The sequence below is a fragment of the Mus caroli genome, chromosome 7, assembly GCF_900094665.2.
Source record: "Mus caroli chromosome 7, CAROLI_EIJ_v1.1, whole genome shotgun sequence".
NCBI lineage: Eukaryota > Metazoa > Chordata > Mammalia > Rodentia > Muridae > Mus > Mus caroli.
The window spans coordinates 106,430,411-106,456,154 of NC_034576.1; the positions used below are offsets into that span (position 1 = coordinate 106,430,411).

Below are 25,744 nucleotides of genomic sequence, written 5' to 3' on the forward strand. Positions count from 1 at the left end.
CAGTGGGTGGGGGCTTCTTTTAGATCTGCTTGTGTTAAGTTGGAGTGGGAACTAAGCCTTGGTTAGGATTTCTATGACGAAAGCCACTCGGAGAGGTTTCTGGGAGATTATTTCTTTTAAATTCTGAATAAAGTAGGGAATAATTTTGTCTCCCTCAAAGTCAGAGGGAGTTTGTTGGATATGGGGTGTGGGTATTTGTAAGAGAGAAACAGATCTTTCTCGAAGAACAAATGAGTCTGGAGTTCTCGGTTGTACGGCAGGTATGGATCGAATGGCAGCATAGCCCTGAAAGAAAGCAGTTTCTGGGAGATGATACTACCTGTGCCAGTCTGAATTTAAACTTATCTTTGAGCTACCCCTCCCCCTGGTGGCTACACTAGAGAACTACAGCATGTGCGTAGACCGGCTTCAGCTTGGGAGGAGNCTCAGGTTTCAACCAAGCCTGATTCAACCAGCACCGGTATCAACTCTGGAAGGAGTCTGCTTAAGTGTAACTGATACTATATCTGTAAGAAACATGGTAGTTGAACTCTCTGTCACCCTCTCCCTCTCCTTCTCCCTACCACTTCCTCCTCCTCCTCCTCCTCCTTTCTTCTCCTTCCTGTCCCTCCCCTCCTCTCCTCTCCAAGTACTGCGTTTACTAAAATCCACTAGCATGTCTACAAACAGGAGAGTCGTGTTTCCAATACTTATAATATTAGATTTTGTACTACTAGCTGGATCTTGTGCATATCTTTATAATATTATAATGGATTCAGATACTTAAGTAAGAGAACCAGTACAATCCTGGTTAAAACCTTTTAATGGCTAACTTACATATGTTTTCCAAGACCCCATATGAATCTACCCTCATTTGTTTCCCTTCANATCTCCCAGACCCCAACACTACCCAGAAACTAGGAACAGAGCTAAGGGCAGTTGCTTTGTGATCCACACCACTCTCATTCTGTCCTCAGTTCTCATAAACGACCTGTCTTCCAAGTGTGTGCTAATTGTACTTTCACAAATTCTGACAGATCACCTATCTGTTTTACTAAATGTGAGCTTTGTATCCATGTACATACAGAACTCAGGTTGGAGTGCCTCAAAGAGGACACTAAATTGATGCATTTGGATTAAAATTTAAAAGAATGATTAATTTTAGCTAACATTCAAAAAGCTANTGTATAGTATGATAAAATAAACCTAAATATCAATTGAGAGAACAAACAAGTAGAAATGCAGAGTGCTTTGTGTTTCCTTAGTTTGTCTGTTTCAATACGACCTTTAAATGCTATTGCTTAACTNTAGACCTTCAATTATATAATTTACATAAGAAAAGCATAACATTGCTATATGAGTTTTATAAATAAATATTGTAAAGTATCAAAAACTCTACACAAATCCTTCTGGTCCACTTTCCCCANTTGAAAGCTATGACACAGTTTTCATGCCAGTCTCTAAAAGACCATCCCGGTTCAGTTTGAAAGGAAAGAAAAGCAAATACATTGACTAATCATATCATGAATCCAAAACTGAATTTCTTTCTGAAAACATGAAATTGCACATCAGAGGAGTAAAGAAGGCAAGAGCAGTTAGGAAATCTGATTGCTGTTGATCATGTAGGAAGTATCCCTTGTATTCCATGTTGAGTAGAGACCCATAAGGAAGCCTGAGATGTTGGCCTGGACAAGCATTTTCAGGCAATTATACAAGGAATGATTAAAGTAGAGTACTCTCAAAAATACAGAGTGNCTGGCAGAGAAAAGTGAATTATTTAGCACCGAAAAAGCAGAAATAAACACTGAGTAAATAATGCTGTAGGAAGGTAAGATGTTTGAGGTAGTTATGACTCTGGACTTGAAAAGAGATGAACAATTTAGAAAGCAGTATGACATCCCATAGGTAACCCCCTTCATATATCACACATAGCCTCTGCAGGAAATTATTCTTTGTCATGGGTGAAGGGAGGGGAATGAAGTCACAACTAACAAGGTTGGTTTTTTATAGAGCAGGAAAACAATACAATGTGGTAGGATGACTTTCACTGCTGAACCCAGCCCTGCAGAGTAAGGATGCTCCAGCTTCAGATGACTCTGTACAAGGAAGGATGGGGTGTAATGAAGGACTCTGACTAGCTGGGTCCCGCCCATGTAGGGACTACAGCCCTAGGGACTCCTTCTTGGCTCTCAAGTTCTCCCANTTGAAGTGAAGTGCTTTTCAAGCACAGAGGAAGAAAGAGGATAAATACTTCTCTGAAAGAAACCAGCACGAGGCCTCTCCCTGACTTTGCAGCCATTCTGGTCTACAGTACAAACTGCTCTGACTTCATGGTTTTTTTTTTTTTAATTAACAGCAGCTGGTAAGTGTCTGCCACTGTCTTCTCTTGGACTGGTGTGGTAGAGAGGCCTAGAAGGGAGGGTGGAGGGTATGCAGGAAGGGGGTGGGGGAGGAATGAATGTTCAGCAAGGGCGATGAGCTCTAATTTGGGCCTTCTTCCCGACATGTTTGAGTGACCTTCTGCAAATGTATTACTCATATTTACCTCACTGAAGCTCAGGTGTTTTTCATTTGAAAAAAATAAATCTGAGAATCTGAACTCTCTACAGAAACTTCTCTACTTCTGATGTTCTCAGAGAAAGACAGGGTTAAGATCAGAGAGAAGGGCCTGATATCACTGAAGAAAATGAGAGACCATCTGCAGTGTTATGATTAGGGAACAGTGTTGCCCCATCCTCATGACTGGACCAGTCAGGCTCTTTCTAGGTCATGCCTAGAGATTAGATTTCCACTGGCACCAAAGAATCAGCTTACTGCTGTGTGCGCCTCTCCTTGCCCAGCTCTGAACTACACTCAGTATGCCTCTTTCTGTCCTAAACAAAGAGACATTCATTTTTCTAACACATACGTTAAGTGCATTTTGACTCTCAGACCTGTGTACACAGTGGAGAATCTAGCTCTGCTCTGCAGGTATTATTACTCACAACCTTTCATGCCAATCTTACTATCCCAGAATGATCTCCTTCTCCACAGTCCACCTCTACTCTATTCAAAAGAGGCATGCTCCACCGTGGTGGGGACATTCTTGAGATCTCACCAGGAGGGATCTGTTTGGAATAATTATGTTCAAAATATAAGAAACAGTGTTTCCACCAATAATTCACTCTAGAAATAGCAAATATTAAATTTGATTAAAAAATAGGTATAGCAAAAGTAGCTAATTTTTCATCATTTATTAGGAAATCCCATTTTGAGAACTTTTCTCATATTTCATCTATATTTGTTCTGCTTTGACTGTGGCAGCTTCACAGTCAGTAAGCATTGACTATGGATTGATAGACAAGACTTCTGTTTTTCTGTGAAAATGGATATATGGGTATTACTCTCCCTCCAAGAACCACTGTCGCACATTGCCAACATAAATTACCTGTAACTTTCATTCTAAAAGGAGTTATCCCAGTTCCACCATTGTCTCTGTGGACTTCTTAGTTCCAACAAATCCTTCTTCTTGTCTGTTGTGCCATATCACACTGAAGTCAGTGACAAGAGCCAAGCCTGAACTTCAAACACACCCAGGCAGGACAAGAGGCGAGTAGAATGACCACTCATCACTTAATTTCATTTGTTATGCAGATACTATATGGTAGAGCACACATGTGATAAACACTGACCTGGAATCCAGGGATCTCAGAGAACCTAGTCTACTTGGGGAAAAAAAAAGTGGAATTAAAGAATCATTAATTCGAAGTATGTGTGTATGAGGGACATGTATAAATATAGATATGTAAATGCTATATGTAACATATAAATAATTCATGTAACAAAGTTTATATAAACATACATTGTTCTTAGTCTTCTGGCCAAAATTGAACTATGAAGTATACATAAATAAAAATATATGTATAAATATAGAATCACAATTTTAATAGTTGTGTATTTACATGCATGTCTTTATCTTTTTATAGCATATTATATTTTAAATAAATCTACAATATATAAAAACTACAGATTACTGATAAGTAATACTTATTTTATAAACTATTAGTAAGTTTTTAAATAACATTATACATGATTGTACTTATGATAATATGTGTGTACTCTCTTTTACATAGAAATGCATTCCCTATCTAACTATAGAAAGTATACACGTCAAGAGATATATATGTTTATTACATTTCAGAAATGTTACATAAAATGGAGGATGTGAAAACCGAGAACTCTCCTAACACTACCCAATGAAGTCAGGGGAAATCGATAAGAATGAATATGTGTACTGAGTCTTAAACAATCAACGAGAATTTACTGGTTGAACTCTCCTAACTCGATACAACAAAGTCGAGAGGAAATTGTAAGAAGGGATATTTGTACTAAGTCTTAAACAATCAGGAAGCATTCATGAGTTAGAAGAAAAGGGGATGTTGTTTGCTAAGAAAGTAAGGAATATAAAATGTAAAAATTAAATAAATAAAAATGCATAGAAATTCAAGAACAACATGAGTATATTGAGTGAAGTAAATAAAGGAACAGCATCAAACTTGGCCAGGAGTAGTGTACTACAAACTCTTATACAACATTCAGATAATATACTTTGGAATGATACACAGCTTATGTGCCATCTGTGAGACAGTGATAAAAAATTCATAGTTATAAGAAACATAAATGTGTAAACTTTTTTATATTGTTTGTGAATTGTTGGTAACCTCAAGAAACTGAACCCATTACCACATCATTTTACTCTGCTGAAAGGGAAGCTAGTGAAGGACTGCCATAGTGGCTCAGAGTTATCACTTTCCAAATGATGCTGTGACAGGAGGAGGTGGACTCTGGAGATGGAGGGTCAAACATTGCAATTTATATATCAGAGGGCTCTGCTAGGATGAGAAAACTAAGAACTAAGATGACAATTACAAAGATAAAGACAAGGGAACACATGAAGGGGTCCTTAAAAGGTAAGACAGATTGAACACTTTCTTTATTAAAAAGTTGTAGTGGATATCTGGAAATAGTAATAGATACCTAAAAAATCACAGGTAGAGGAGAATTAAGTGTGTGGTGATGGGCTTGAACTCAGTTGTAAATGCATTAAGTATAATTGGCAAACACTCACAAGAAACTCAGAAAGAGGCAGACTGGCTAAGTAACAAAACTATCTAGACTAGACACAAATATTCACAGGTCTCTTCATAATAATAAATAAAAAGTGAGAAGTTAAGAGTTCAGGAAATTGAGTACCATGAGCATTTTGAGTAAGGGGAAGAAGAACACAATGGGAACTCTTACCAAAATATATTGGTATATTTTGTGGCAAAACACATGTAAATGTGTATTTATATACATCTAGCACAATGCAGTGGTCAAGTATTAAGGAACAGAGAATTAATAAACTTTGAAAGTCATAAGAGAATGAGCACTTTAACAATTTAGATGCATTATGACAGGATGATCAACACCCAGAAAAGAAAATGTTTGTGTTAGAGAGATTTAGAAAAAGAATGTATCATTGATGGATAATCAAATGTCAATAAGATTTGCCATTTTCATATTCACTTTAGAAACACTTTCATTGTCTAAATTTTACCTGTCAATTCATTGATTTAGAATAGTAGATAAGGAAAAAGTAAAATTACATATGCACAGTTTGTTTGTGTCTGTGTATCAAATAACCAATTTTAGGTGCAAACAAAAACATTTGCCAGAAAATTAAAGGGAAAATAATCTTGGCAGAAGAACAAGAACGAGAAGGAGGAGAAGACAGAATAAGAGGGGAAGGAGAAGGAGGAGGAGGAGAGGAGAAGGGAACCAGATAATATGATATCAAAACTTTTAAAGGAGGAACTTAAGGTAAGCCATGTATGTATTGCTAACATAACTAAATCAGATATTTTAAAGACATAGTAAACATAGGTCCCAACAGGTGCGTTTAAAAAGCATTTCTCTAAATGGACTATAAAATTAATAAGTTTTGTATAATTTACTTGAATAGAGAACTACTAAAGAAATGGAGAGGATAGGTAGGCAAAATATTCTCGCCCCTTGGCTGAAGTGAGATGGGCTCATCTTTGTAATGTTCATCTTTTTCTTGTTTGTTTGTTTGAACTAAATTTTTTTCTTTGAGTTTTTTGAGACAAGAAAGTTTTTGTGCAACTCATGCTGTCCCAGAACTTGCTCAGTAGGCCTGGTCGGTCTTGAACTCAGAAATTTGTTTCTGCCTCCTTCTTAGGCTACCAGCTTTATTTTTGCTGTAGTTTTGTTTTGTTTTTATTCTTGCAGTATCCTCCCATGAGCTGTTCTGCACCACCTAATACACTGTCCCAGGATCCTCCTTATGTGATTCACCTCCTCCAGTGAATCACAGCAGACTCTAGCACATTTTGACTTGTCTCACTCTAATAATCATCATGATATAATTCTTAGTAACTTAACTGTTGCCTCTATGCCCTCAAGATCTCATCAAGAATTGTATAATGTACCTAAAATGAATGATTAAGCCTAACCCATGATCTAGAAAGTCTGATTTCTGGTCATTATCCCTCCTCCTCACATATTTTAACTGGATTTTTAACCTTTGATATTCTCTACATTACCCCATTGCTCTGATGCACCTGTCTCTCACTCTCCCTCTTTCTCCTTGATGCCTTAGAATAAAATTTTATTTCAACCACTCTGCTGGAACTGCTCCTTTCTTGATCATCAGTGGTTTCCATGATGGTTAAACTTTGGTCCTTTCTCAGCTCATGTTATCTTGGTTTCTTATCAGCACTATAGACACTTGTTGGACAAATCCTGTAGTACATGCTTGAACAGAATTCTCTGGTTTCCTTCCTATCTTATTAAAATGTTTCTTCTCGTTGTTGTTGTTGTTGTTGTTGCAGTTGTTGGCTTCTACTTGGCCATAGTTTAAGCATAATGAAAGTAAAAAACAGTTAAGGACAATTCTCATGCACTGTGAAGTCATACATAATCTAGATTAAGCTATTGTCTCAAATTCTTTTCTCACCAGGACCCTCTTCTCTTCTTCCATTGCTTATGCATGCCCTTTTGTTTTTCCAGTTAATCAAGCAGTTAAGCTGTAATCCACTTCAGACACTCTCACTTTCTGTTTTCTCTGCTAGGAGATTCTTCTATAAGATACAGTTGCCCAAAATCAATGGCACTTTTGGAGATTCCATGTTTCATAATGTTTGTTTGGACATTATTTATCTTTTTTCTTTGTTTCTTTCTGTGTTTCTGTCCTTTTGTCTTTCTTTCTTACTTTCTTTCTGCTTAAGTCTTTTGCATATATATTATGGTGTCCAGCGTTATGTTTTTATGGGATTTCTGTGTGTACAAAGTATGTGTCTCTGCAACTATATGTGTTTCTTGTGCTTTTTCTTTGGTTCTTTTGTTCCTTGTAGTTTGTTTGTTTCATCAGTCTCTGGTTTGTTTTGGTTTTATTTTATATTGTTTTATTATTATTATTAGTAGTAGTAGTAGTAGTATTATATACCTGTTCATACAGTAATGAGAGAAAGAAAAAAACAGTGTGGATTTGGGTGAGTGGGGAGTTAGAAAGCATCTAGGAGTAGTTGGGGGAAAGGAAGCCATAATCAGAATTATATTGCCAGCATTGCAAATACAAAAAACAACAATGTGACTTATACCCCTAAGATAAGAAGCATAAAATAATAATTAAAAAAAAGTTGTTGAAAGACAAAATTGTTGGCTTCTACTTGGCCACAATTTAAGTACAATAGAATTCCAAACAGTTTAAAAACACTGTTCAAAAACAGTAAACAGTTAAAAAAAAAAAAAAACCTGTCAAAAGCAGCTATGAAACACCAACGTACATATCTGTATATGCTACTACATACAAATCTGGAAATTGAAAGAAAAATTCTGAGTCACAGATTAAATTATCAGAACAAGAATGTAAAATAAAATCATGAGTCATTTATATTGCCTATGGAGAAATATTAGAACAATCTTTTTAAAATGCCTAAAAATGAAAACAGTTATATTTAAGGAATTGGAATGATAAAAATCCAGTAGAAAAGACTAGAAAAAAATATAAGTACCCTGTGGTGGTGGCTTATGCCCTTAAATCAGTACTCTGGAGGCAAAGGCAGGCAGATCTTTGAGTTCCAGGCCAGCCTGGTCCACAGAGTGAGTTCTAGAACAGCCAGAGCTACACAGAGAATCAATCTCTCTCTCTCTCTCTCTCTCTCTCTCTCTCTCTCTCTCTCTCTCTCTGGATAAAGAAGTAAAATGAAAAGAGAGAAAAGAATGGAAAGGACATATAAGAAGAAACCCAATGACAGTTATTTGTGATGTGAATGGCTAAAGAGTATAGCTGATGAATGGGGTTGAGGATATGAAGGAAGAGATCATTGCAAAGTTCCTGACAGAGATGTGTTTGTGAAGCTGAAGAACTCATTAATAATCAGAAATATCCATTTATTTTCAGGTCTATCCTTGAGAAATACCAGCAGGGTATCTTCTTACTTCTCAATTCATGGTCCTATCCAACATTACTCATTTTAGCCCTATGTGCTACCTCAGTGGCTTTCCTGGTTTGGAAGCCTTTGAACACTGGATTTTCATCCCCTTTTTCTTGATGTACCTGGTGGCCATTTCAGGAAATTGTCTCATTCTGATGATTATTAAGACCAGCCCTCGTCTGCACACACCCATGTACTATCTACTTTCCTTGCTGGCACTCACTGACCTGGGGCTGTCAGTGTCTACCTTGCCCACCATGGTGGGTATTTTTTGGTTCAATTACCATGGCATTTATTTTGGAGCCTGTCAAATCCAGATGTTCTGCATCCACTCTTTTTCCTTCATGGAGTCTGCAGTGCTCCTTGTCATGTCCTTTGATCGTTTTGTGGCCATCTGCCACCCACTGAGGTACTCCGCCATTATCACTGTTGAGAGGGTAATGAGGGCAGGCCTATGTGTCATCCTCAGGGGGCCTGTAGCCCTTATCCCAATTGTGCTACTCCTGAAAGATTTTCCCTACTGTGGACCTCTCATCCTTTCCCACTCATTTTGTCTACACCAGGAAGTGATACACCTGGCATGTGTGGACACCACCTTCAACAACCTATATGGACTGTCACTGGTGGTGTTCACCGTGATGCTAGACCTCGTGCTCATTGCGCTGTCCTATGGATTCATCCTATACACAGTGGCTGGTCTGGCTTCCCAAGAGGAGCAGATCCGAGCCTTCCAAACATGTACTTCACATCTCTGTGCTGTGCTTGTGTTCTTTGTGCCCATGACGGGGCTGTCCCTGGTACACCGCTTTGGGAAGCATGCTCCACCTGCTGTGCATCTTCTCATGGCCAACATCTACCTCTTTGTACCACCCATGCTTAACCCAGTCATATATAGTATTAAGACAAAGGAAATCCGAAGAGCAATCATCAGGTTCCTAGGTTTTAGAAAGGTCAATTCTGAATCCTGGGGATAAATGAATAACTGAATGTCCTTACTCTAATAAGTCAAAACTCTATCACATTAAGTATCCATCACAACACCCAGCATCGTGAGAGCTTCAACCTCCAAGTCATAAATAAAATGCAAATATGTTTCTTTTCCTTTGAATTGTGGCTCGAGAACACAGACCTTCGTTTTCTTAAATTATGATGCTTCTTTCTTCCCATCTTTTCTGCTTGGCCAAAGTCCTCTTGCTCTTTTTCTATTCTGGTTAAGCCTACTGTCAGACCCCAGAGTCACATTAATTCATGAAAATCTGACACACTTCCCCTAAAGTAGTTTAAAAACAATCCCTCAACTCTTCCTGAAGTTGTTCTCCTACGATCATTCCTCTAGTAGAAGCCCTTGACTTCCTCCTGAGTCTGCTCAACTCTGATTGTATCTTGCTCATTTGTTTTAATCCCTTGAATACAGCAAATCAATTCAATGTTAAAAGGAAGCCACTATGTATATCTGGCTGCTGTAGTTATGAGATGCTGCACAGTAATGTGCTGGAGAACAGGTTCAGACAAACTGTGACAAAGATGTTAGGTCACAATTGCTCAGGATATATGAGCTCCAAACCAGCAGAGCATCCATACCCTACCCTGTTACAACTGACCATAATCCATGTTTAGTCTCACCTTTAATGTTACTTCCTAAATGACAGGCAGTTTTCTGAACACAGAGCAGACAAGGCAGTTTGTTTTCATAGCATTCCATATTTACCATGTTAACATTTGTCATAAATAGCATATGGTTTGTATGTTATGTATTGTGTGCATGTGTCCATTAGGATATAAAACTAATTTAAACTCCTTGAAATTATTATAGATGCATCTACCATTAATAAATCTATGTGCTATAAATTCAATGACTGGTACATAATGTATCTTCACTAATAAGTGTCAATGATAGCAAAAAAGACATGGTCACACACACACACACACACACACACACACACACACACACAAATGGTTTGTTGATGCAGAGACATCAAACATTGCACAAGGCTTCCCAAGAATCATATTCTAGATCCTGATATCTTAGTTTCTGGATGATCTTGTGTGTGTATGTGGTGGTGGTTGGGTTTACATGCCTGTGTATATATATTATGTGTTTCTGTTTATGTCTATGTATTGTATATGTATACATATGTGTGTACATCTATGCAGCTGCATATTTGTGTAATGACTTTAGTTGTTTAGACTTCCTGCACCTTTAAAGGCAGATACTCCTTAAACACAAGCTTTATTCTGAACTTTAGGTCTTTCATAAACAGCCTGAACACAGTGAGTTACTACAAAAAGCTAATTGTGCTGTCCATAATGAAAAGCACAGCATATAAAATATCCAAGGCGAACATATTTTAAAAGATAAGAGATAATGCATTTAATAAAAATGTTGATTATTAAAATAATGTTTAATACTTAGGAAACTATTTTCCACATGATAATGTAAGAAGCCAAGCAAGAGGGTACATACTGGGAACCACAGGAATTATACTCGAGTTCAAAACCCACCTTGGCTACATAACCAAACTCTCACTGAAAAGAAAAGACCAAGTCAAAAAGGAGAGAAAACTTTTATGAACAGAAAAATCAGAAGGCATAGGTTTTTCAGAGCATTTATGCCCATTATAAAGAGCACTATTACACATAATCTTATTTATATGTTTCATTATATTTAGCACAGGCCAATTTTTCCAAATATCATGACTCAGTTGCGTTGCCTAAAGTAGGCAATTTGCAAAGACTCTGGAACACCCTATATGACTGCTTTGGTGATGATGACAATAATAGTGTGTATTAGCACATATTAAGCATGAACAATGACAATGAGTATTAATGCACTTATTTCCAATGTCACATGAGAATTAAAAGACATTTTTGCCCAAATGAGAAATTGATATTTCTAAAGAGAAAAACTCTTGCCATTCATTTCTTTTTTCCATTTATTTATTTGCTTATTAGACTTCTCAGACATGATCTCATGTGGCTTAGATTAGTCTCAAACTTGCAGTGAAGCCCAGGATTACCTTGAACTCCTGATTCTCCTATTTCTGTTTCTCCAGTGCTGACTTGAATGCCAGACATATAACATCATGCCCAACTGTCTCAGAAAAAGAAAATCTAAGATTCCAGAATAGAAATAGAGTTTAACGTGACTTCTTTTCCTAGACCATTCCAAATAAGATCTTTCATTTCAGGATCTACTATCTTAGTGAAAGAAATTCCAACTTTTAGCCCTTAACCTTAATGTACCTTTGCCATACTGTATTATGAATGTTTTGATTTTGTATCCAAAAGTGAAAGAAAAAAGAACAAACAGCTGCCAGAATCAACTTGGAAGAAAAGTCCTGTGTTGTCTGACACTTCAGGAAATGGGGACAGGAACCTGGAGGCAGGATCTTGCTGCTTATGGCTTGTTCAGCCTGCTTGCTTACAGCACCCAGGACCACCAGCCCAGGGTGGCACCACACTCGTTGGGCTGGGCCTCCTACAGCAGTCAGTAAAAAATTGAACACAATGCTTATGGAAGCATTTTCTCAATTGAAGCTTTCCTTGCAGGTGACCCTGCAAGGTCAAGTTGGTGGTGTCAAGCTGACATGAAATAAGAACAAGCTAGCCCACCCATGCACAAACAGAGGGGTGGCTCAGTGGATTAAAAACACTGGCTGATCTTCCAGGAAACTCAGTTCCCAGCACTCACGTCAGGCGGCTCAAAACCTCTAATACTTGAGCTCCCAGGGAATCTGACACCTGGACAACTGTGCTCAGGTGCACACACCCACTCATAGACATGCATGTGGAACCCAATAAAAACATCATCTTTAAAAAAAAAACAGCAAAATAAAAATAATGGGTTTGTAATGCTCATTTTAGAGCAATATTAGATTCCCTAGAAAATTGAATGGATAATACAAATATTTTCCCCATATACCTTTAATTTGGAGACAGACCTGTATCCCAGTACTGCCTGGAACCCATGATCCTCCTCTTTCAGCTTCCTGAGAGCAGGGGTTTCAAATATAGAGCATTAGTGAGGCTAGAAGCTATTTTAAACACATAATGTGATCTAGGGATTATTATAAAGCCTACATAAAGTGCTAAATTTCATTTAAACTAGACAGTAACTTTACTAGATAGGTGCTGTTAAATAGTCAATAATCTACAAATAAATCACCTGGGGCCAAGAGGCAAAATAACTTCCCAAATAACAAAATATAGCACTGTTCTATATAATGGCAGAAATGTGTGCTTTTATGTCACAGTACTTTAAAAACACAAGCAAATAAAATTTATCATAAGCACGTTTATCTGTGCAAATGATTCTTTGTAGTCTGGACAGACCCTCATTTTGTTTAATATCATTTGGGTTCCTGAGATTTTCAGGGTATCACTGCATTGGTAAGATATAATTGTTCATGCAATTGATAATCACATAACTTCATGTATCACTTAGTGATGACTCAGAACCTTTTTACAACTCCTTTATCTGTCACATGGGCTCTTGACATCCTTTTCCTGCTTTCTCAAAGACATGGATTCATTCTTACTGATTTTGGTGTCCAAATATCTGAGCAGACTTGTAATTGCTAGCTATTTGCTGAATTCAGGAGTGTGAGTAATTATATGGTTGCCAGGGGGATCTCAAGGGCTATGCTAGAGAAAGAAAAGGGAGAAGAGCTGAAGGTAAACCAATGTATCATTTAAAAAAGATGGCAGCTGTGTGAGAGGAGAGCGAAGGACCACCTGATTCGCTGAAGCATCACCTGTGGGACTTCCAGGCCACCACTACATTTCCACTGAAGATAACTGAGGCACCTAGGCTAAGTTTTGGAAAGATCCTCAATGTTGTTTTGTGTTTGCAAGATCTGCGTCAATCTAAGCAGAATCTCAGGGGTCCCCAAGGCCCAAAGGTGAAACACCAGGGCCTTATAGAACCCAGTGCAGTATAAAATGCATTAGCCTGAATCAGTCAGAAGAGGCTGGTGCAAGAGAGGGGAAAGCTGACAGGCCTGTACAGAAGCTGTACAAAATCGTGAGTTGCTGGAGACCATTTGGATTATGATAGTGGGAGCCTGCCCAGGGCCCTCTGTGATATCTCACATCCAGCAGAACTATTTGGAGAGTTGTAAGATAGGAAAACTCCCAGAGCAATGGCCAATCTGTGACTGGGTCATTGTGTGCTTGCTCCATGCTCCATTAAGAAGAGAAATCTGGGCTTGCTACAGGGCTGTACTTTATAGTGGAAGGGTTATGGTTTTCTTCAGACAAGAAATTGTAATTTCCATAACTGTGCCCCTGACTATCATTAGCTTCCAATATTTTAGACCAAGTCTTTTCAAAGTTCAATAACCCACATCATTTTCCTGTAAAGGCAGATAAAACATGGATGAAAATTATCCATCATCCAAAGAAACCATGTAGATGGCTTGTCCAAAATCATGCTTAAGAGTGTCAGGCATTCAAATGTGGTATGTCCACTCACCACTGTCAGACTGAATTTGCCTACAGTAAACATGAAGAGCCATACCCAGCTTGTAAGAGAAAAATATTATGAAATAATTTTAAAGAAGAATGTAGTATTGGAAATTGCATCCACTATTGTACATATATTGAATATAAGTCACCTTAAAATTGCATGTAAATGACTTAGTAATCTGGAAAACTGTGAAGTTTCAACTTTCCAGATGAAAAAATTGAGACTAAGTAATGTTATGTCTAAGCACAGGGGTAATAAACAAGGCAGCTATGGTTGGAATGGAAGTCTAACCCCACAGCCAGTACCCTCGGCCATCACATCATACCTCCTGTGCTGGAGAACTTCTTGACTGATGTGTTTACTGAGGTGACGATGCTGATTCCACCCTCCCTTAGGTACTGACCTCCAGGCTCCTCACAATGCTAACCCTGGCTGCTTGTCTTCCTCCCCACATCTCTTCTCTGCTGTTTTTCAACCTTTTTCCCTTCTCACATCCCACTGTGTCTCTCCCTCTGTTTCTCCTTTGCCTTTCCCCATCTATTCTTGATTCTTGATTCTAGGCCTCTCTTGATTCTTCTAAAGCCTTCCATCTATGCAAGCTCTCTCTCTCTATCTCTATGTCATCTATTCCTCCCCCAAATCTTGCACTATACATTTCTCTGACATGCTGAATCCCACCTTTCAAGCTCTTGTCCTTTCTCTCTCTTCCCCATGTCTCCAGCATCCTCTGCTCCTCAGTTTCTCCCTCTAAGTTTGACAACTTCCCTTCCCTTTAACACTCAGCCTTCTGTTCTCTTGTATCCTTCCCAATGTCATTTCAGAGCTGGTCCACTTGAATTATTTTGCTTTCTTGGACACCTAACCTCCCCTGTTTCTTTGACGATGACATCATCATAACATCTAACTTTACATATTCTTATCAAGACCACCAGTGTGTACTTCAACTTTCACTTATCTTACTCTGACTGTACCTTAACCCTTTCTTCAATCTCATTTGTCAACTCTTCCCTCAACCTATTTTTCCTTGACTTAAACTGTAAGCTTTCCCTTACTATCTTTTTTTCATTCTTTTCAATTGTATTATAACCTCTGAGTCCCCCAGTATGTCACCAGCCCTTCATAAGCTCTAGCTGCTGATATTTAACACATTACATGAAATAGAGAATGAATTTTATTCTGTGGATTAAAAGAGGTAAAGTCTAGGAACCAGTTCTGGATCAGGAGCAATAACAATGAATCCATTTATATTTCTTTTTCTCTTCCAGACCTTGTCTTAAATTCTGCACATATAGTGTATCAATTAAATCTCACATCTTTTCTTTCAATAGAAAACATCATTGAGTTGTTTTATTAATGAAAGCAAGTGCTATAGCAGACACCAAGACGTGGCTTGGCATGTGAGCATTGCCCTGGGTGCCCTCCCTGAGAACTCATTAGGACAAGAGCAACGTTTTGCTGCTGTTGCTTCTGCATTCGCTTACTAAAATTGTACACTTGAAATCTGTTTTAGAAACATTTCTCTAATTGTTTCTAATGAAATTGTGTACAATCCATCAGGACTCCAGTCTGAGGAGACAAAGCTTTACGGAGATAGAAGGCATAAGAAGAATATGGTCAAAATATATTGTATAAAAATTTTCAATGAGAAAAACATCAAAAAGGTAGAAGAGACCTAGTGTGCCTGTGACTCTGACATTACATGTTAAGATAATTAGTGACTAATTTCTAGCTGGCAGTTAGAAAGTCTTTACCCTCAAGGATCACTTAGGGAGTCTGTTACCTTTAAGGAATTAGTAATCTCAGTAAAAGGTGACCATGTATCTTTAAAGACCCAGATTGAGTAGATATAACATATACAGCTCTCTGAAGAAGAGAATGCCCAGGGACAGTGGTGTATGTGAGCCTGGATTCTGGTCAGGGAAAGCTGGGAGTTCCTTCAGAAGACCTGGATTTGGAAAGAAGAGCATAGCTCATCTTCTGATCACAGAGACAATGCAGCAAGTATCTAATAGCCAGAAGATAAAAATGAGGAGATGAAAGTAGAAAAGCTTCCCAGTGATCAGCATTTGTTCAGAAAATTAAAAAAAAAAACTTATTGTACAGAAGAAGAACAATAGTAAGGCCAGACAAAGACAATTTGAGAAGGAATTTAAACAATCAGCTATACCTGGTTTTGTTTTTTGTTTGTTTCTTTTTGTTTTTGTTTGTTTAAAGAAATTCAAGGGTAATCATGTATTCATTTGTCAAGGGCAGAGAAAAATCTATTCATATTTAATGTCACTAAGTGAAGCTGTATGTTACTTGGCAACCAAACACACACACACAACCGAGGGGTGAATAGGAAAAGGGTGTATCCAGCTTGTAAAGAGAGTAGTTAATTAAGAGGCCTTTGAGTCTAATGGAGACCAGATAGAACACTAAGTGGGAAACTTTCCCTGTGTCACTGGGAGAGCTCATACTAACTATCCTAAGTTTTGACTTCATGCCTTCTTTCCAGAGTGTATCAGGCTCTTGAAAATGAAGGTGTCTATTCCACCACGTGCCAACTTCAGCTATGCTATATTTTTGCTGACCGGCTTCCCAGGTCTGGAATGGGCTCATCATTGGATTTCACTGCCCATATTTATGGGTTACTTTGTAGCCATCATGGGTAATGCCACTATCTTGCATCTGGTTCGAACTGAGCCTTCCCTCCACCAGCCTATGTACTACTTCCTGGCCATCTTGGCCATGACAGACTTGGGCCTGTGCATGTCAACGCTGCCTTCTGTGCTGGGGGTATTATGGTTTGATGCCCGGATGGTGGGTCTGGTGCCCTGTGTGCTCCAGCAGCACTTCCTCCACTCTTTCTTCTTCATGGAATCAGCAGTGCTATTTGCTATGGCTCTGGACCGTCTGGTAGCAATCCGATTCCCGCTGCGCTATGCATCTGTGCTCACTGGGCCCCGTGTAGCATTGATAGGCATGGTGCTAAGTATGCGGAGTGCAGCTATTACAGCCGCACCCTCACTACATCTACTGACATTTGACTACTGTCACCCTGGTGCTCTTTCCCATGCCTATTGTCTTCATCAGGACATGATCCGCCTGGCCTGTTCTGACACCCGCTTCAACAGACTATATGGACTGTGCATCATCATGCTGGCCATGGGTTCAGATGTACTCTTCATCCTGCTCTCCTACGCTGTCATCCTCCGTACAGTGCTGGCCATTGCCTCTGCAGGGGAGAGGCTCAAGGCATTCAACACGTGCGTCTCCCATATCCTGGCTGTACTCTGTTTTTACGTTCCTGTTCTGGGCCTGTCCATTGTGCACAGATTTGGACAGCACACCTCACCCCTGGTGCACATCCTAATGGGCACAGTGTCTGTGCTTTTTCCACCCGTGATGAACCCTGTTATCTACAGCATCAAGACCCAACAGATCCGCAGGGCCATTGTCAAGGTGATTTCACTGGGTAAGATTCAGTAATATTTTGGGAATGAACTGTGGTAAAGTTGAGGGATGAGTCAAAGATTCTTTTCAGAGTCCTCTCAGCACAGAAGTGTCTGAACTTATGGTAGTTGTCATGAACTGATTACAATATTAAAGTTGATGAGAACTAACATATGTACCTACAAATATGTACACGTTGATTTCTGAAATGTGTAAGTGACTGTTTGTGCACAACCTTTGCTCTCTGATGTGACTTGGGCTCTTCCTTCACAAATTTATTTCGACTCTACTTTGTGTAATAATGTTATTACCAATACGTTACTAGAATGATATGGTAGTTAAATTAGGGATTTGCACTTTGATCAACTAACATTTTCACTAGTGATCAATCCTCCCCATATTCCCTTTGGACAGAGTGTTAAAATGACTCCTAATAACTTACTGCTAGATCTGTAGGCCATTGCATCTCTCTGCCCTCAAGAGAGAAGCTTTTTCCTGCCATAGATGGTGGCAACACAGAGACCTCAACAGGTCACAGTAGAGAGAATAAGAGACTGGAGTTCAGCCCTGAATGAGATATACATATCACAGTCTTTCCCACAAGGCGAGGGGATCTTCAGGGATGGGGGAGCAGAAAGAGGAAGAGCAAGAGGCTGAGGATTAATCATGGAAATATTGTTCTAAGTGGATCACTGTTTCTTCAGCCCCTTGGAATTAGCTATGCTTTTCACAAAGTTGCACAATTCTCTAATTTTTAATGGTTGACAATTTGATAGAGATGAAAGAAATTTTAGGCTCTTTGTCTCCTAGTCCCCACTTTCATGCCACACCTCTCACACTGAAACCCTTTCTCCAACAGATTTCTGCCTTTCTGTCACATACTCATTTTATGTGTGATCCCAGTTTAATTATAGTTTCTTACACGATCATGGGTGAGATGTTCTTGACAAGGAAGGGAAACTTATGAGCAGCAATACTACATAAGAAAATGACATCCCTGGTCCGCGATAGAGTAGTTCACAGTCTTAACTAATGCACCATCTCATCCATCCCCAGGTTCACTTCTTTTTATTCATACTCTGGCCTAGTATCCAAAGTCACTTGCTCATGAATTCAAGACCAGTGGCTCTCAAATACAGGCTGTGCCTTGCTTCTGTTTGCCTGCATTGCCCTGTTATAAGCTGTCCAGTACACACAGCTTAGGGTACCATCCTTTGGCCCTGGTATATCATTATGGGCACTGCATCCTAGTCATCCCTCCTTTGATGGACCTTACTATCTATGGTATCAAGACCCAAAAGATTTTATGACAACTCGGTCATCTCCTTTGTTATCCAAGCCTATGAAATATTCGCTGGACATTTTTTAACATTGCTTCTGTTTTGGGTAGAATATTGTCTATTTATAATAGCAGGCTCATGACAGATTTCCTCTCTGACAATAACCAAGTGGCTTCCAATAGGACACCATGGTCTCTCAGAGATGTCTGTAATTATTGGATTAGATTGATGTCACAAGTATGCCTACCAAATATCTACTTTCTTTTGGCTGCCAGAAAGTACATAAAGTGGATAGTTCTATACTTAGTGAATTAATATCACATCTCTGCTAACTCACAGCTTAAAACTGCCTCAGATGCCTTGATAATCGTTGAGAATAGAAATTCTCTGGTTCAGTCTCTCCTTGAAATGACTGTGTAGACAAGACCAGAACAATAGCAACATCAATAGGACTGTTAACCTGGAAAGAGGACATTCCAAGAGGACCCACACCTACACAAAGAACAACAGACAACTAATACTTGTGGGAGAAGAAGTAACTTTTCCCAAGATGAACCCCCTTACTTGTTATCTAGTACAAACTGGTCAGCTTTGAAACATAAACAACAAAAATAGACTTAGCAGATTGCATATATATATATATATATATATGCATATATATGTATATATATACATGCATATATGTAACAATAGTAATCAAAGGAAGGGGGCTATCAACTTGAGAGGAGAATGGGGGGTTGAGGGAGGGTAATGGGGTGGACAAAGGATGAGAAGGGAATCGATGTAATTCTATTTCAGTTTTAAAATAATAAAATAAAGTAAAAAGAAATAAATTTTGTTTGTGTATTCTGAGAGGCAGTATTTCCACACAGTGAGCAATAATACATAGCTCCCCTCCCCAAAATAAAAGCTGGATTGTTGCCTTGTGATGTTCCCCATCCTCTCCTAACTCATAGCCGGGCTGTCCTGAGCTGTCCTGGACCTGTCTCTCATTAAAACCTGCTTTTCAGATGCAGTCTGCCAGATCGCATCATTAATGATCTGGTTCATTTTCTGTCTGAAAGAGGAATGTCTATAGCAAACCTTATGAATTAAGATAATGTAGGCTCTGGAGCAAGCCAGGCTGCCCTAAGCAGCCTGCTATCCCAGAGGGATCTCCATTCTCCTTTCATCTCTCCACCCACCTTCATCAGACCTGTGAATCCTGAACCACACAGACAGGAGTCTAGCATGGCATTCCTCTGAGAGGTTTCACCCAGCAGCCAACTCTGACAGATGTGGACACCCTCAAAGAAATAGTGGATGGAGGCTGGTGAGACTTATGGAAGAATAGGAGGAAGGATTGTGGCCCCTAAGGGGATAGGAACTCCATAGGAAGACCAACAGATTCTTAGAGACTGAACCATCAACCAAAGAACATACATACATCGGCTGGACCTAGGTCTCCGTGCACATATGTAGCAGATATGCATCTTGGTCTTCATGTGTGTTCCAAACAACTGGAGTGGAGGCTATCCCAAAAGTTGTTGCCTATAGGTGGAATATGTTCTTCTAGCTGGGCTGCTTTGTTTGGCCTCAGTGGGAGAGGATGCACCTAGCCTCACAGAGACTTGATGTGCAGGAAAGGGGGACACCAGGGGGGTCTCCACCTCCTTAGAGGAGAAGGGGAGAGGGATGGAAGGAAGAATTGTGGGAGGAGTGAGTGGGAGGGGAACAGTAAGTGGAATGTAAAGTGAGTAAGTAAAACAATAAAAAAAATCCATTACAATTAAATAAGGTAATGTAGCAGATATGAAAGCAGGTTGTCTGGATTTTGCATTTGGAAGAGTTAAATGTCATAGTGAGGTAAAAACTGACTTTACTCACTAACTTTATATTTATTAAAATCATAATAAATGATTTTGGCACAACTTTTTCTTGGTAGACTTTATTTATAGCATCTCAGTTTCCTGTATTTTGGCAAATGAGACACTCTGAACTTTTTCCATTCAAGGTTCAGGTAGTGGGGAAATCACAAAGTGGAACAGACAAAAGCTAAACAATGTCAGACAAAGGCTCAATATAGATTACCTGTATGAAATAGTGTTTTAAACCAGTCGTCATGCTAGATATTCTGGGTCAAGCTTTTTGTTTTAAGTAAAGATCTGATATTCATGTCATCTGTGACCCATGACATATATATATATATATATATATATATATATATATATATATATATGAAGTAAATGTAGAACGCACTGTTCCCTCACCCCAGAAGCCAACCAGAGGACCAGCAAACAAGCCAGCCACTAATCTCCAACTTTTTTATATTCAGTTATTGCATTAGAATTTTTCTCAGATTTTTTAATCCTTTTTTTTACAGTCCAGACTTTATCCTCCCCCCTGTGCACCCTGTGACTGTTCCACATCCCATACCTCTTTTGCCCACCCCTGTCTTCATGAGGACATCCCCAACACCTACCCCACCAAACCTCCCACCTCCCTGGGGCCTCGAGTCTCTTGAGGGTTAGATGCGTCTTCTCTGACTGAGTCCAGACCCTGTAGTCCTCTGCTGTATATGTGTTAGGGGACTCATATCAGCTGGTGTCTGTTGCCTGGTTGGCAGCTCAGTGTCTGAGAGGTCTCTGGGGTCCAGGTTAATTGAGACTGCTGGTCCTCCTACAGGGTCACCCTCCTCCTCCAGTTTCTTCCAGCTTTTCCTTAATTCAACCACAGGGGTCAGCAGCTTCTGTCCATTAGTTGGGTGTGAATATCTGCATTTGACTCTTCAAGCTGCTTGTGGTTTTTTGGAGGACAGTCACGATAGACCAGCAGAAAGACAGGGCATCAAGTGGAGGGATGGGGTTGCCATCCCACAGTCAAAAACTTTGACCCAGATATGTTCCTGTCTGAAAGAACTACAGGGACAAAAATGGAGAAGAGCCTGAGGAAAAGGAGGTCCAGTAACAGGCCCAAATTGAGATCCAGCTCAAGGGGAAGCCCCAAGGCCTGACATTATTACTGATGCTATGGTGTGCTCACAAAAAAGTATCTATCTTGATTGTCCTCCAACTTTTACTGTAGCTGTAAACATCTGGCAAGTCAGCTCAGACAGGCAGCCCTCAGCCCTCTGCTGCCCTCTCCTGGTCGCATCTGTGACAACAGTCTTCAAAGAATAAATCTTGACCCTTCCCTGTCCACCCATGGTGAATTACTTAGTCTCCTCTCATCGCCTTTGTCTTTCTATTGTGGGAGAAACGACGGATGAGTCTGGGTGGTTTCAGCATTCAGTCAACCTTCAAATATTATAGTAAACGAATGAGTCCCTTTTCCAACTTCTTCCTGCTTCAGATTTTGCTCACCGGTGTCTCTCATTTGTTTTGTTGTTGTTGTTGTTGTTGTTGTTTTTTCTGCCCATTCTGTACATTTGCCTATCACCTAAATTAGACCTAAACTCTTGGGTTCTCCTTATATCTTTAATTTATAATCCAGATGTGAATCAAAAAGAGCAGCTGTTTATTTATCTAGTCAACTATCTGTTCTCCTGATGTGTTCATATTTTTTAATCTACTACCTACTTGTTAATGGCCCAGAACTGCCTGTTATTTGAGAGATTATGCAATAGAGTGTCTAAGACTCCACAGTAATTCTGTCCTTCAAAACTATAAGTACTGTGTTATCTCAATTTTATGGAGTCATTAACTTCACATGATTTTTAAAGAAATTTTTAATATTTATCGGTGTTTTGAGTAGGTTGCAGTTGGTGTGACTGACCCAGAAGAAAGTTTGATGATATAGTTCCTAACAAGGATCCCACACCCTTGGGAGAATGCACAACAAGGGAAATAGCAAAGAAAAGTTTGAAACCAAGAGTAAAGCAATGGGGAGCATGAATCATTAAATATGTCAAGCCTGTAGGTGCTTATGTGACCTTGGCATGTCCTTAAGTTCGTTTACCTAGGCCCTAGGTAAAAGAGCTTAGGTCTGCATGTAAGCTACAAGTCCAAACAGCTTTTTTTTTTACATGAGTAAAGATTTTTATTTCTTACATACGTAGATGCTAGATAGGCAGAAAGATTGTACCTAAAGCACATCTTGTAGAGATCAAATCTGGAAGCTCTGTCTGTAGTTGACATCTGCATGCACTGTTAGATCTTCATAGCCTCTCCCTCAGCAGTGCAGTATTGGGTACTTCTAAGGCATAAAATAAGCCTCTTTAAAATTCAGAAATATGTATAAACAATTAAACAAACAAACAATAAACAAACAGTGGAATCCAGGGTCTTATAGTCTCCAAGGTTTTTATGTTCCAGCCTATTCCTTTGTCCCAAAGACTTCTGTGCCCTTGGGACATTATACCAGGCTGCCTTTAGAGTGACAAGTATGCCTTTGTCTAGTAAGTGAAAAAAAAATGCTTTACCTGGGAAGATTGATAACCTCATTCCTTGACTATAGGCATTCTAGAAAAGGGTAGTAGGCATGTTGAAGAACCCTTCCAAACAGCTTTATAAATCATACTTAGATGGTTGGACACAAGGCAACATGTTTGTGCCTACAGGGTACTCTGTCTAGTGAGTTTAAGATTTTATAAAAAAAATTAAAACAGGAATAAACATTAGAATATTTACGAAAAGCTATAAATATTAACATTTAAATATTATTATTCATACTATGTGTATTTAAATATTTTGAATTATATAGATATATGCACATGTAAAGAAATGTAGTGCATGCATGCACATATAAAATCATGAACATATTCAATTGATACATTTAAATATGTGGTAAAATGTGGTATACATAAACATAAATTTATGTAAACTTCCAACTAAAATTTTACATGAATATTACTGTTATGTATATAGAGCATTTATGCTCATGAATACACATTTTATTTACATAAACTTACACACTTGCATGTGCATGTAAAAGCACACACACACACACACACACACACACACACACACACCTTGTTCTTGTTTTCTCATACTTTGAACCCTACACAATACTCCTGAGACTCTCTCCTCTTGGCCTAATTATTCCTGTAGGCATAGAGGTAGAACAATCTTCAAAGGCTGGTTGGCCTATATCACTAGGGAGACTGACCAACAAGATGGGGTGGAAAGAGAGGCATGGTTCTTTTGGCATGATATATAGAAGCACCTCTTAGTATGCTAAACACCAAGCTGAGGCCAAACACAGTGTGAGTGAGTGGTATCACACAAGAGGGGTCGGTATTACCCTGGAATTCCCAACTGTGGCATCAGTAGGATGGAGAATCTGCAGGTAAGCCTGAACTGTAATTTTTGTTCTGAGTTGCCCCTCATACCTAGTATACATTTTATTTCTCCATTCTCCACATTATGAAAGATACTTTATCCCTTTGTGACACATGCTGGTGTGTGTTAAATAGTCTCAAAACGACAGGGGGCACTTGAGGTATCTCTAATCCAGATCTCTATCAGTTCTCAAATCTGATGAACCACAAGTCTGGAGGCTACATATTGCACAGAGACATATTGAATGCCATAAAGAAGGAAAGAAAAGAAAACTACAGAAAATGTATGATGTCTTTAAGCATTATAATCAGGGGGAAATTTAGACTAAAACTATGATGAAGTAAAGCTGACAAGTGGTGAGCTGGAAGGAAGTCTATATCCTATAATATTAATTTTAAAGAGACAGGAACTTACGTGTTGGAATACTTCTATAAAGGAGCTCCTGACCCATTTCTGACCTTTACTCCTGAGAAACTTCAGGCACCTGCCTATAGAACTATTATCTTCCACAGTGGCCAATATCACTTTCCTGTGGCTGGTGACCACTGCAATTCAAAGTTTCATAAATATAACTAGACCTATCCCCATAGTTTGTCTTAGTAACATAATGATCTCCATTCACAGATTTTAAAGGTCAAGCTCAAAACTTACACATTCTAGAAAGCAGATGACTGGAATGGAGTCACCTACAAGTCAGTACCTCAGCCTCTTTCCAGGACATTTCCCAGCATGCCAAGCTTCATTGTTTCCTGAAGGGCTTCAGATATGTGTTCTTCATCCGATGACAGAGAGTACATCATATGCTCAGCATCAGAAGTTCCCTCATATCTCAGCAAGTGAGAAAACACCCCCATGCTGAATAGAGGAAGTTTTCTCATATATTAGCAAGCAGAGTCACATTCCTTCTTCTTGAGAGGTGTTTTTCACTTTGATGAGATAATTAGATCCACTGCCTTCTCGGGGATGGCTTCAGGGGTGTCAAACACACATTAATGTTTTGTCCTCATTTCTGCCAAGTTGATTCAGATATATACTCTAAAGGATCTATATTCTTGCCCATCACCCAATTCATGCAGTGAACCTCACAGTCCTGTGTGGAGACAACCAATGGTGGAGAAATTTCTGAAAGAACACAATACTTGTCTGCACCCAGAAAAATTCTAGTGAGCGAAATGCTCCTTCCCATCAACCTCTGATGCATAGACTTGTTCTGCACTTGCCTCCATCTCTGTGTGTAAAGCACAAAGGAGTCCTACAAGAGATATTGATGAAGAGCTGAACCCATTCTAGAGATGGTTTTTGAAAGTAAAGGCAAACAATTCTGTATTCTCAAAGTTGCTTTGACTGTTGTTTAAGTGGTAGAAATGAAATGTAGGTGTATTTATCACTTGCCCAATTCTATATACAATTAAAGTCATAGCTCTTTTAATTCTTATCTCTATCTACCACTGGAAATTAAATATAAATATACTTTAGTAGAAACTTACAGAATTCATAGTCAATTAGTTTAATTAATTTTAGTCTTTCTAATGAATCCCTTCTTTCTCTAGAGAAAGGGGAACAATACATTCTTGAGAGTTAGACACCATAAGATCAATAGGAGAAATTAATTTGACTTGAGATTAGTATAGTCTCTTGTCATATTGTCTTCTATATACACACCTGCTTGCAAATCACAACAAATTTTATATTGCACTGATGGACATATTGAGTTGGTCATAATGTAGGTGAGACATGAATTGGTAGACCATAACAGGAAAGAAAGAAAGAAAGAAAGAAAGAAAGAAAGAAAGAAAGAAAGAAAGAAAGAGAGAGAGAGAGAGAGAGAGAGAAGGAAGGAAGGAAGGA

The 25,744-nt window shown here is 39.0% G+C and overlaps 2 protein-coding genes across 2 annotated transcripts; both read left to right on the top strand.

Annotated features, from left to right (window-relative positions):
- The first annotated feature begins 2,251 nt into the window (after positions 1–2,251).
- On the top strand, positions 2,252–9,557 carry LOC110297197 (olfactory receptor 51M1). Its single transcript, XM_021165935.1, has 4 exons — positions 2,252–2,341; positions 3,428–3,567; positions 5,653–5,820; positions 8,423–9,557. The coding sequence occupies exon 4, from the start codon at positions 8,471–8,473 to the stop codon at positions 9,428–9,430; it is 960 nt and encodes a 319-aa protein (XP_021021594.1). The 5' UTR covers positions 2,252–2,341; positions 3,428–3,567; positions 5,653–5,820; positions 8,423–8,470; the 3' UTR covers positions 9,431–9,557.
- Positions 9,558–16,440: 6,883 nt separating this feature from the next.
- On the top strand, positions 16,441–17,394 carry LOC110297276 (olfactory receptor 51L1-like). The gene has a single exon (XM_021166026.1). The coding sequence runs from the start codon at positions 16,441–16,443 to the stop codon at positions 17,392–17,394; it is 954 nt and encodes a 317-aa protein (XP_021021685.1).
- The last annotated feature ends 8,350 nt before the right edge of the window (positions 17,395–25,744 follow it).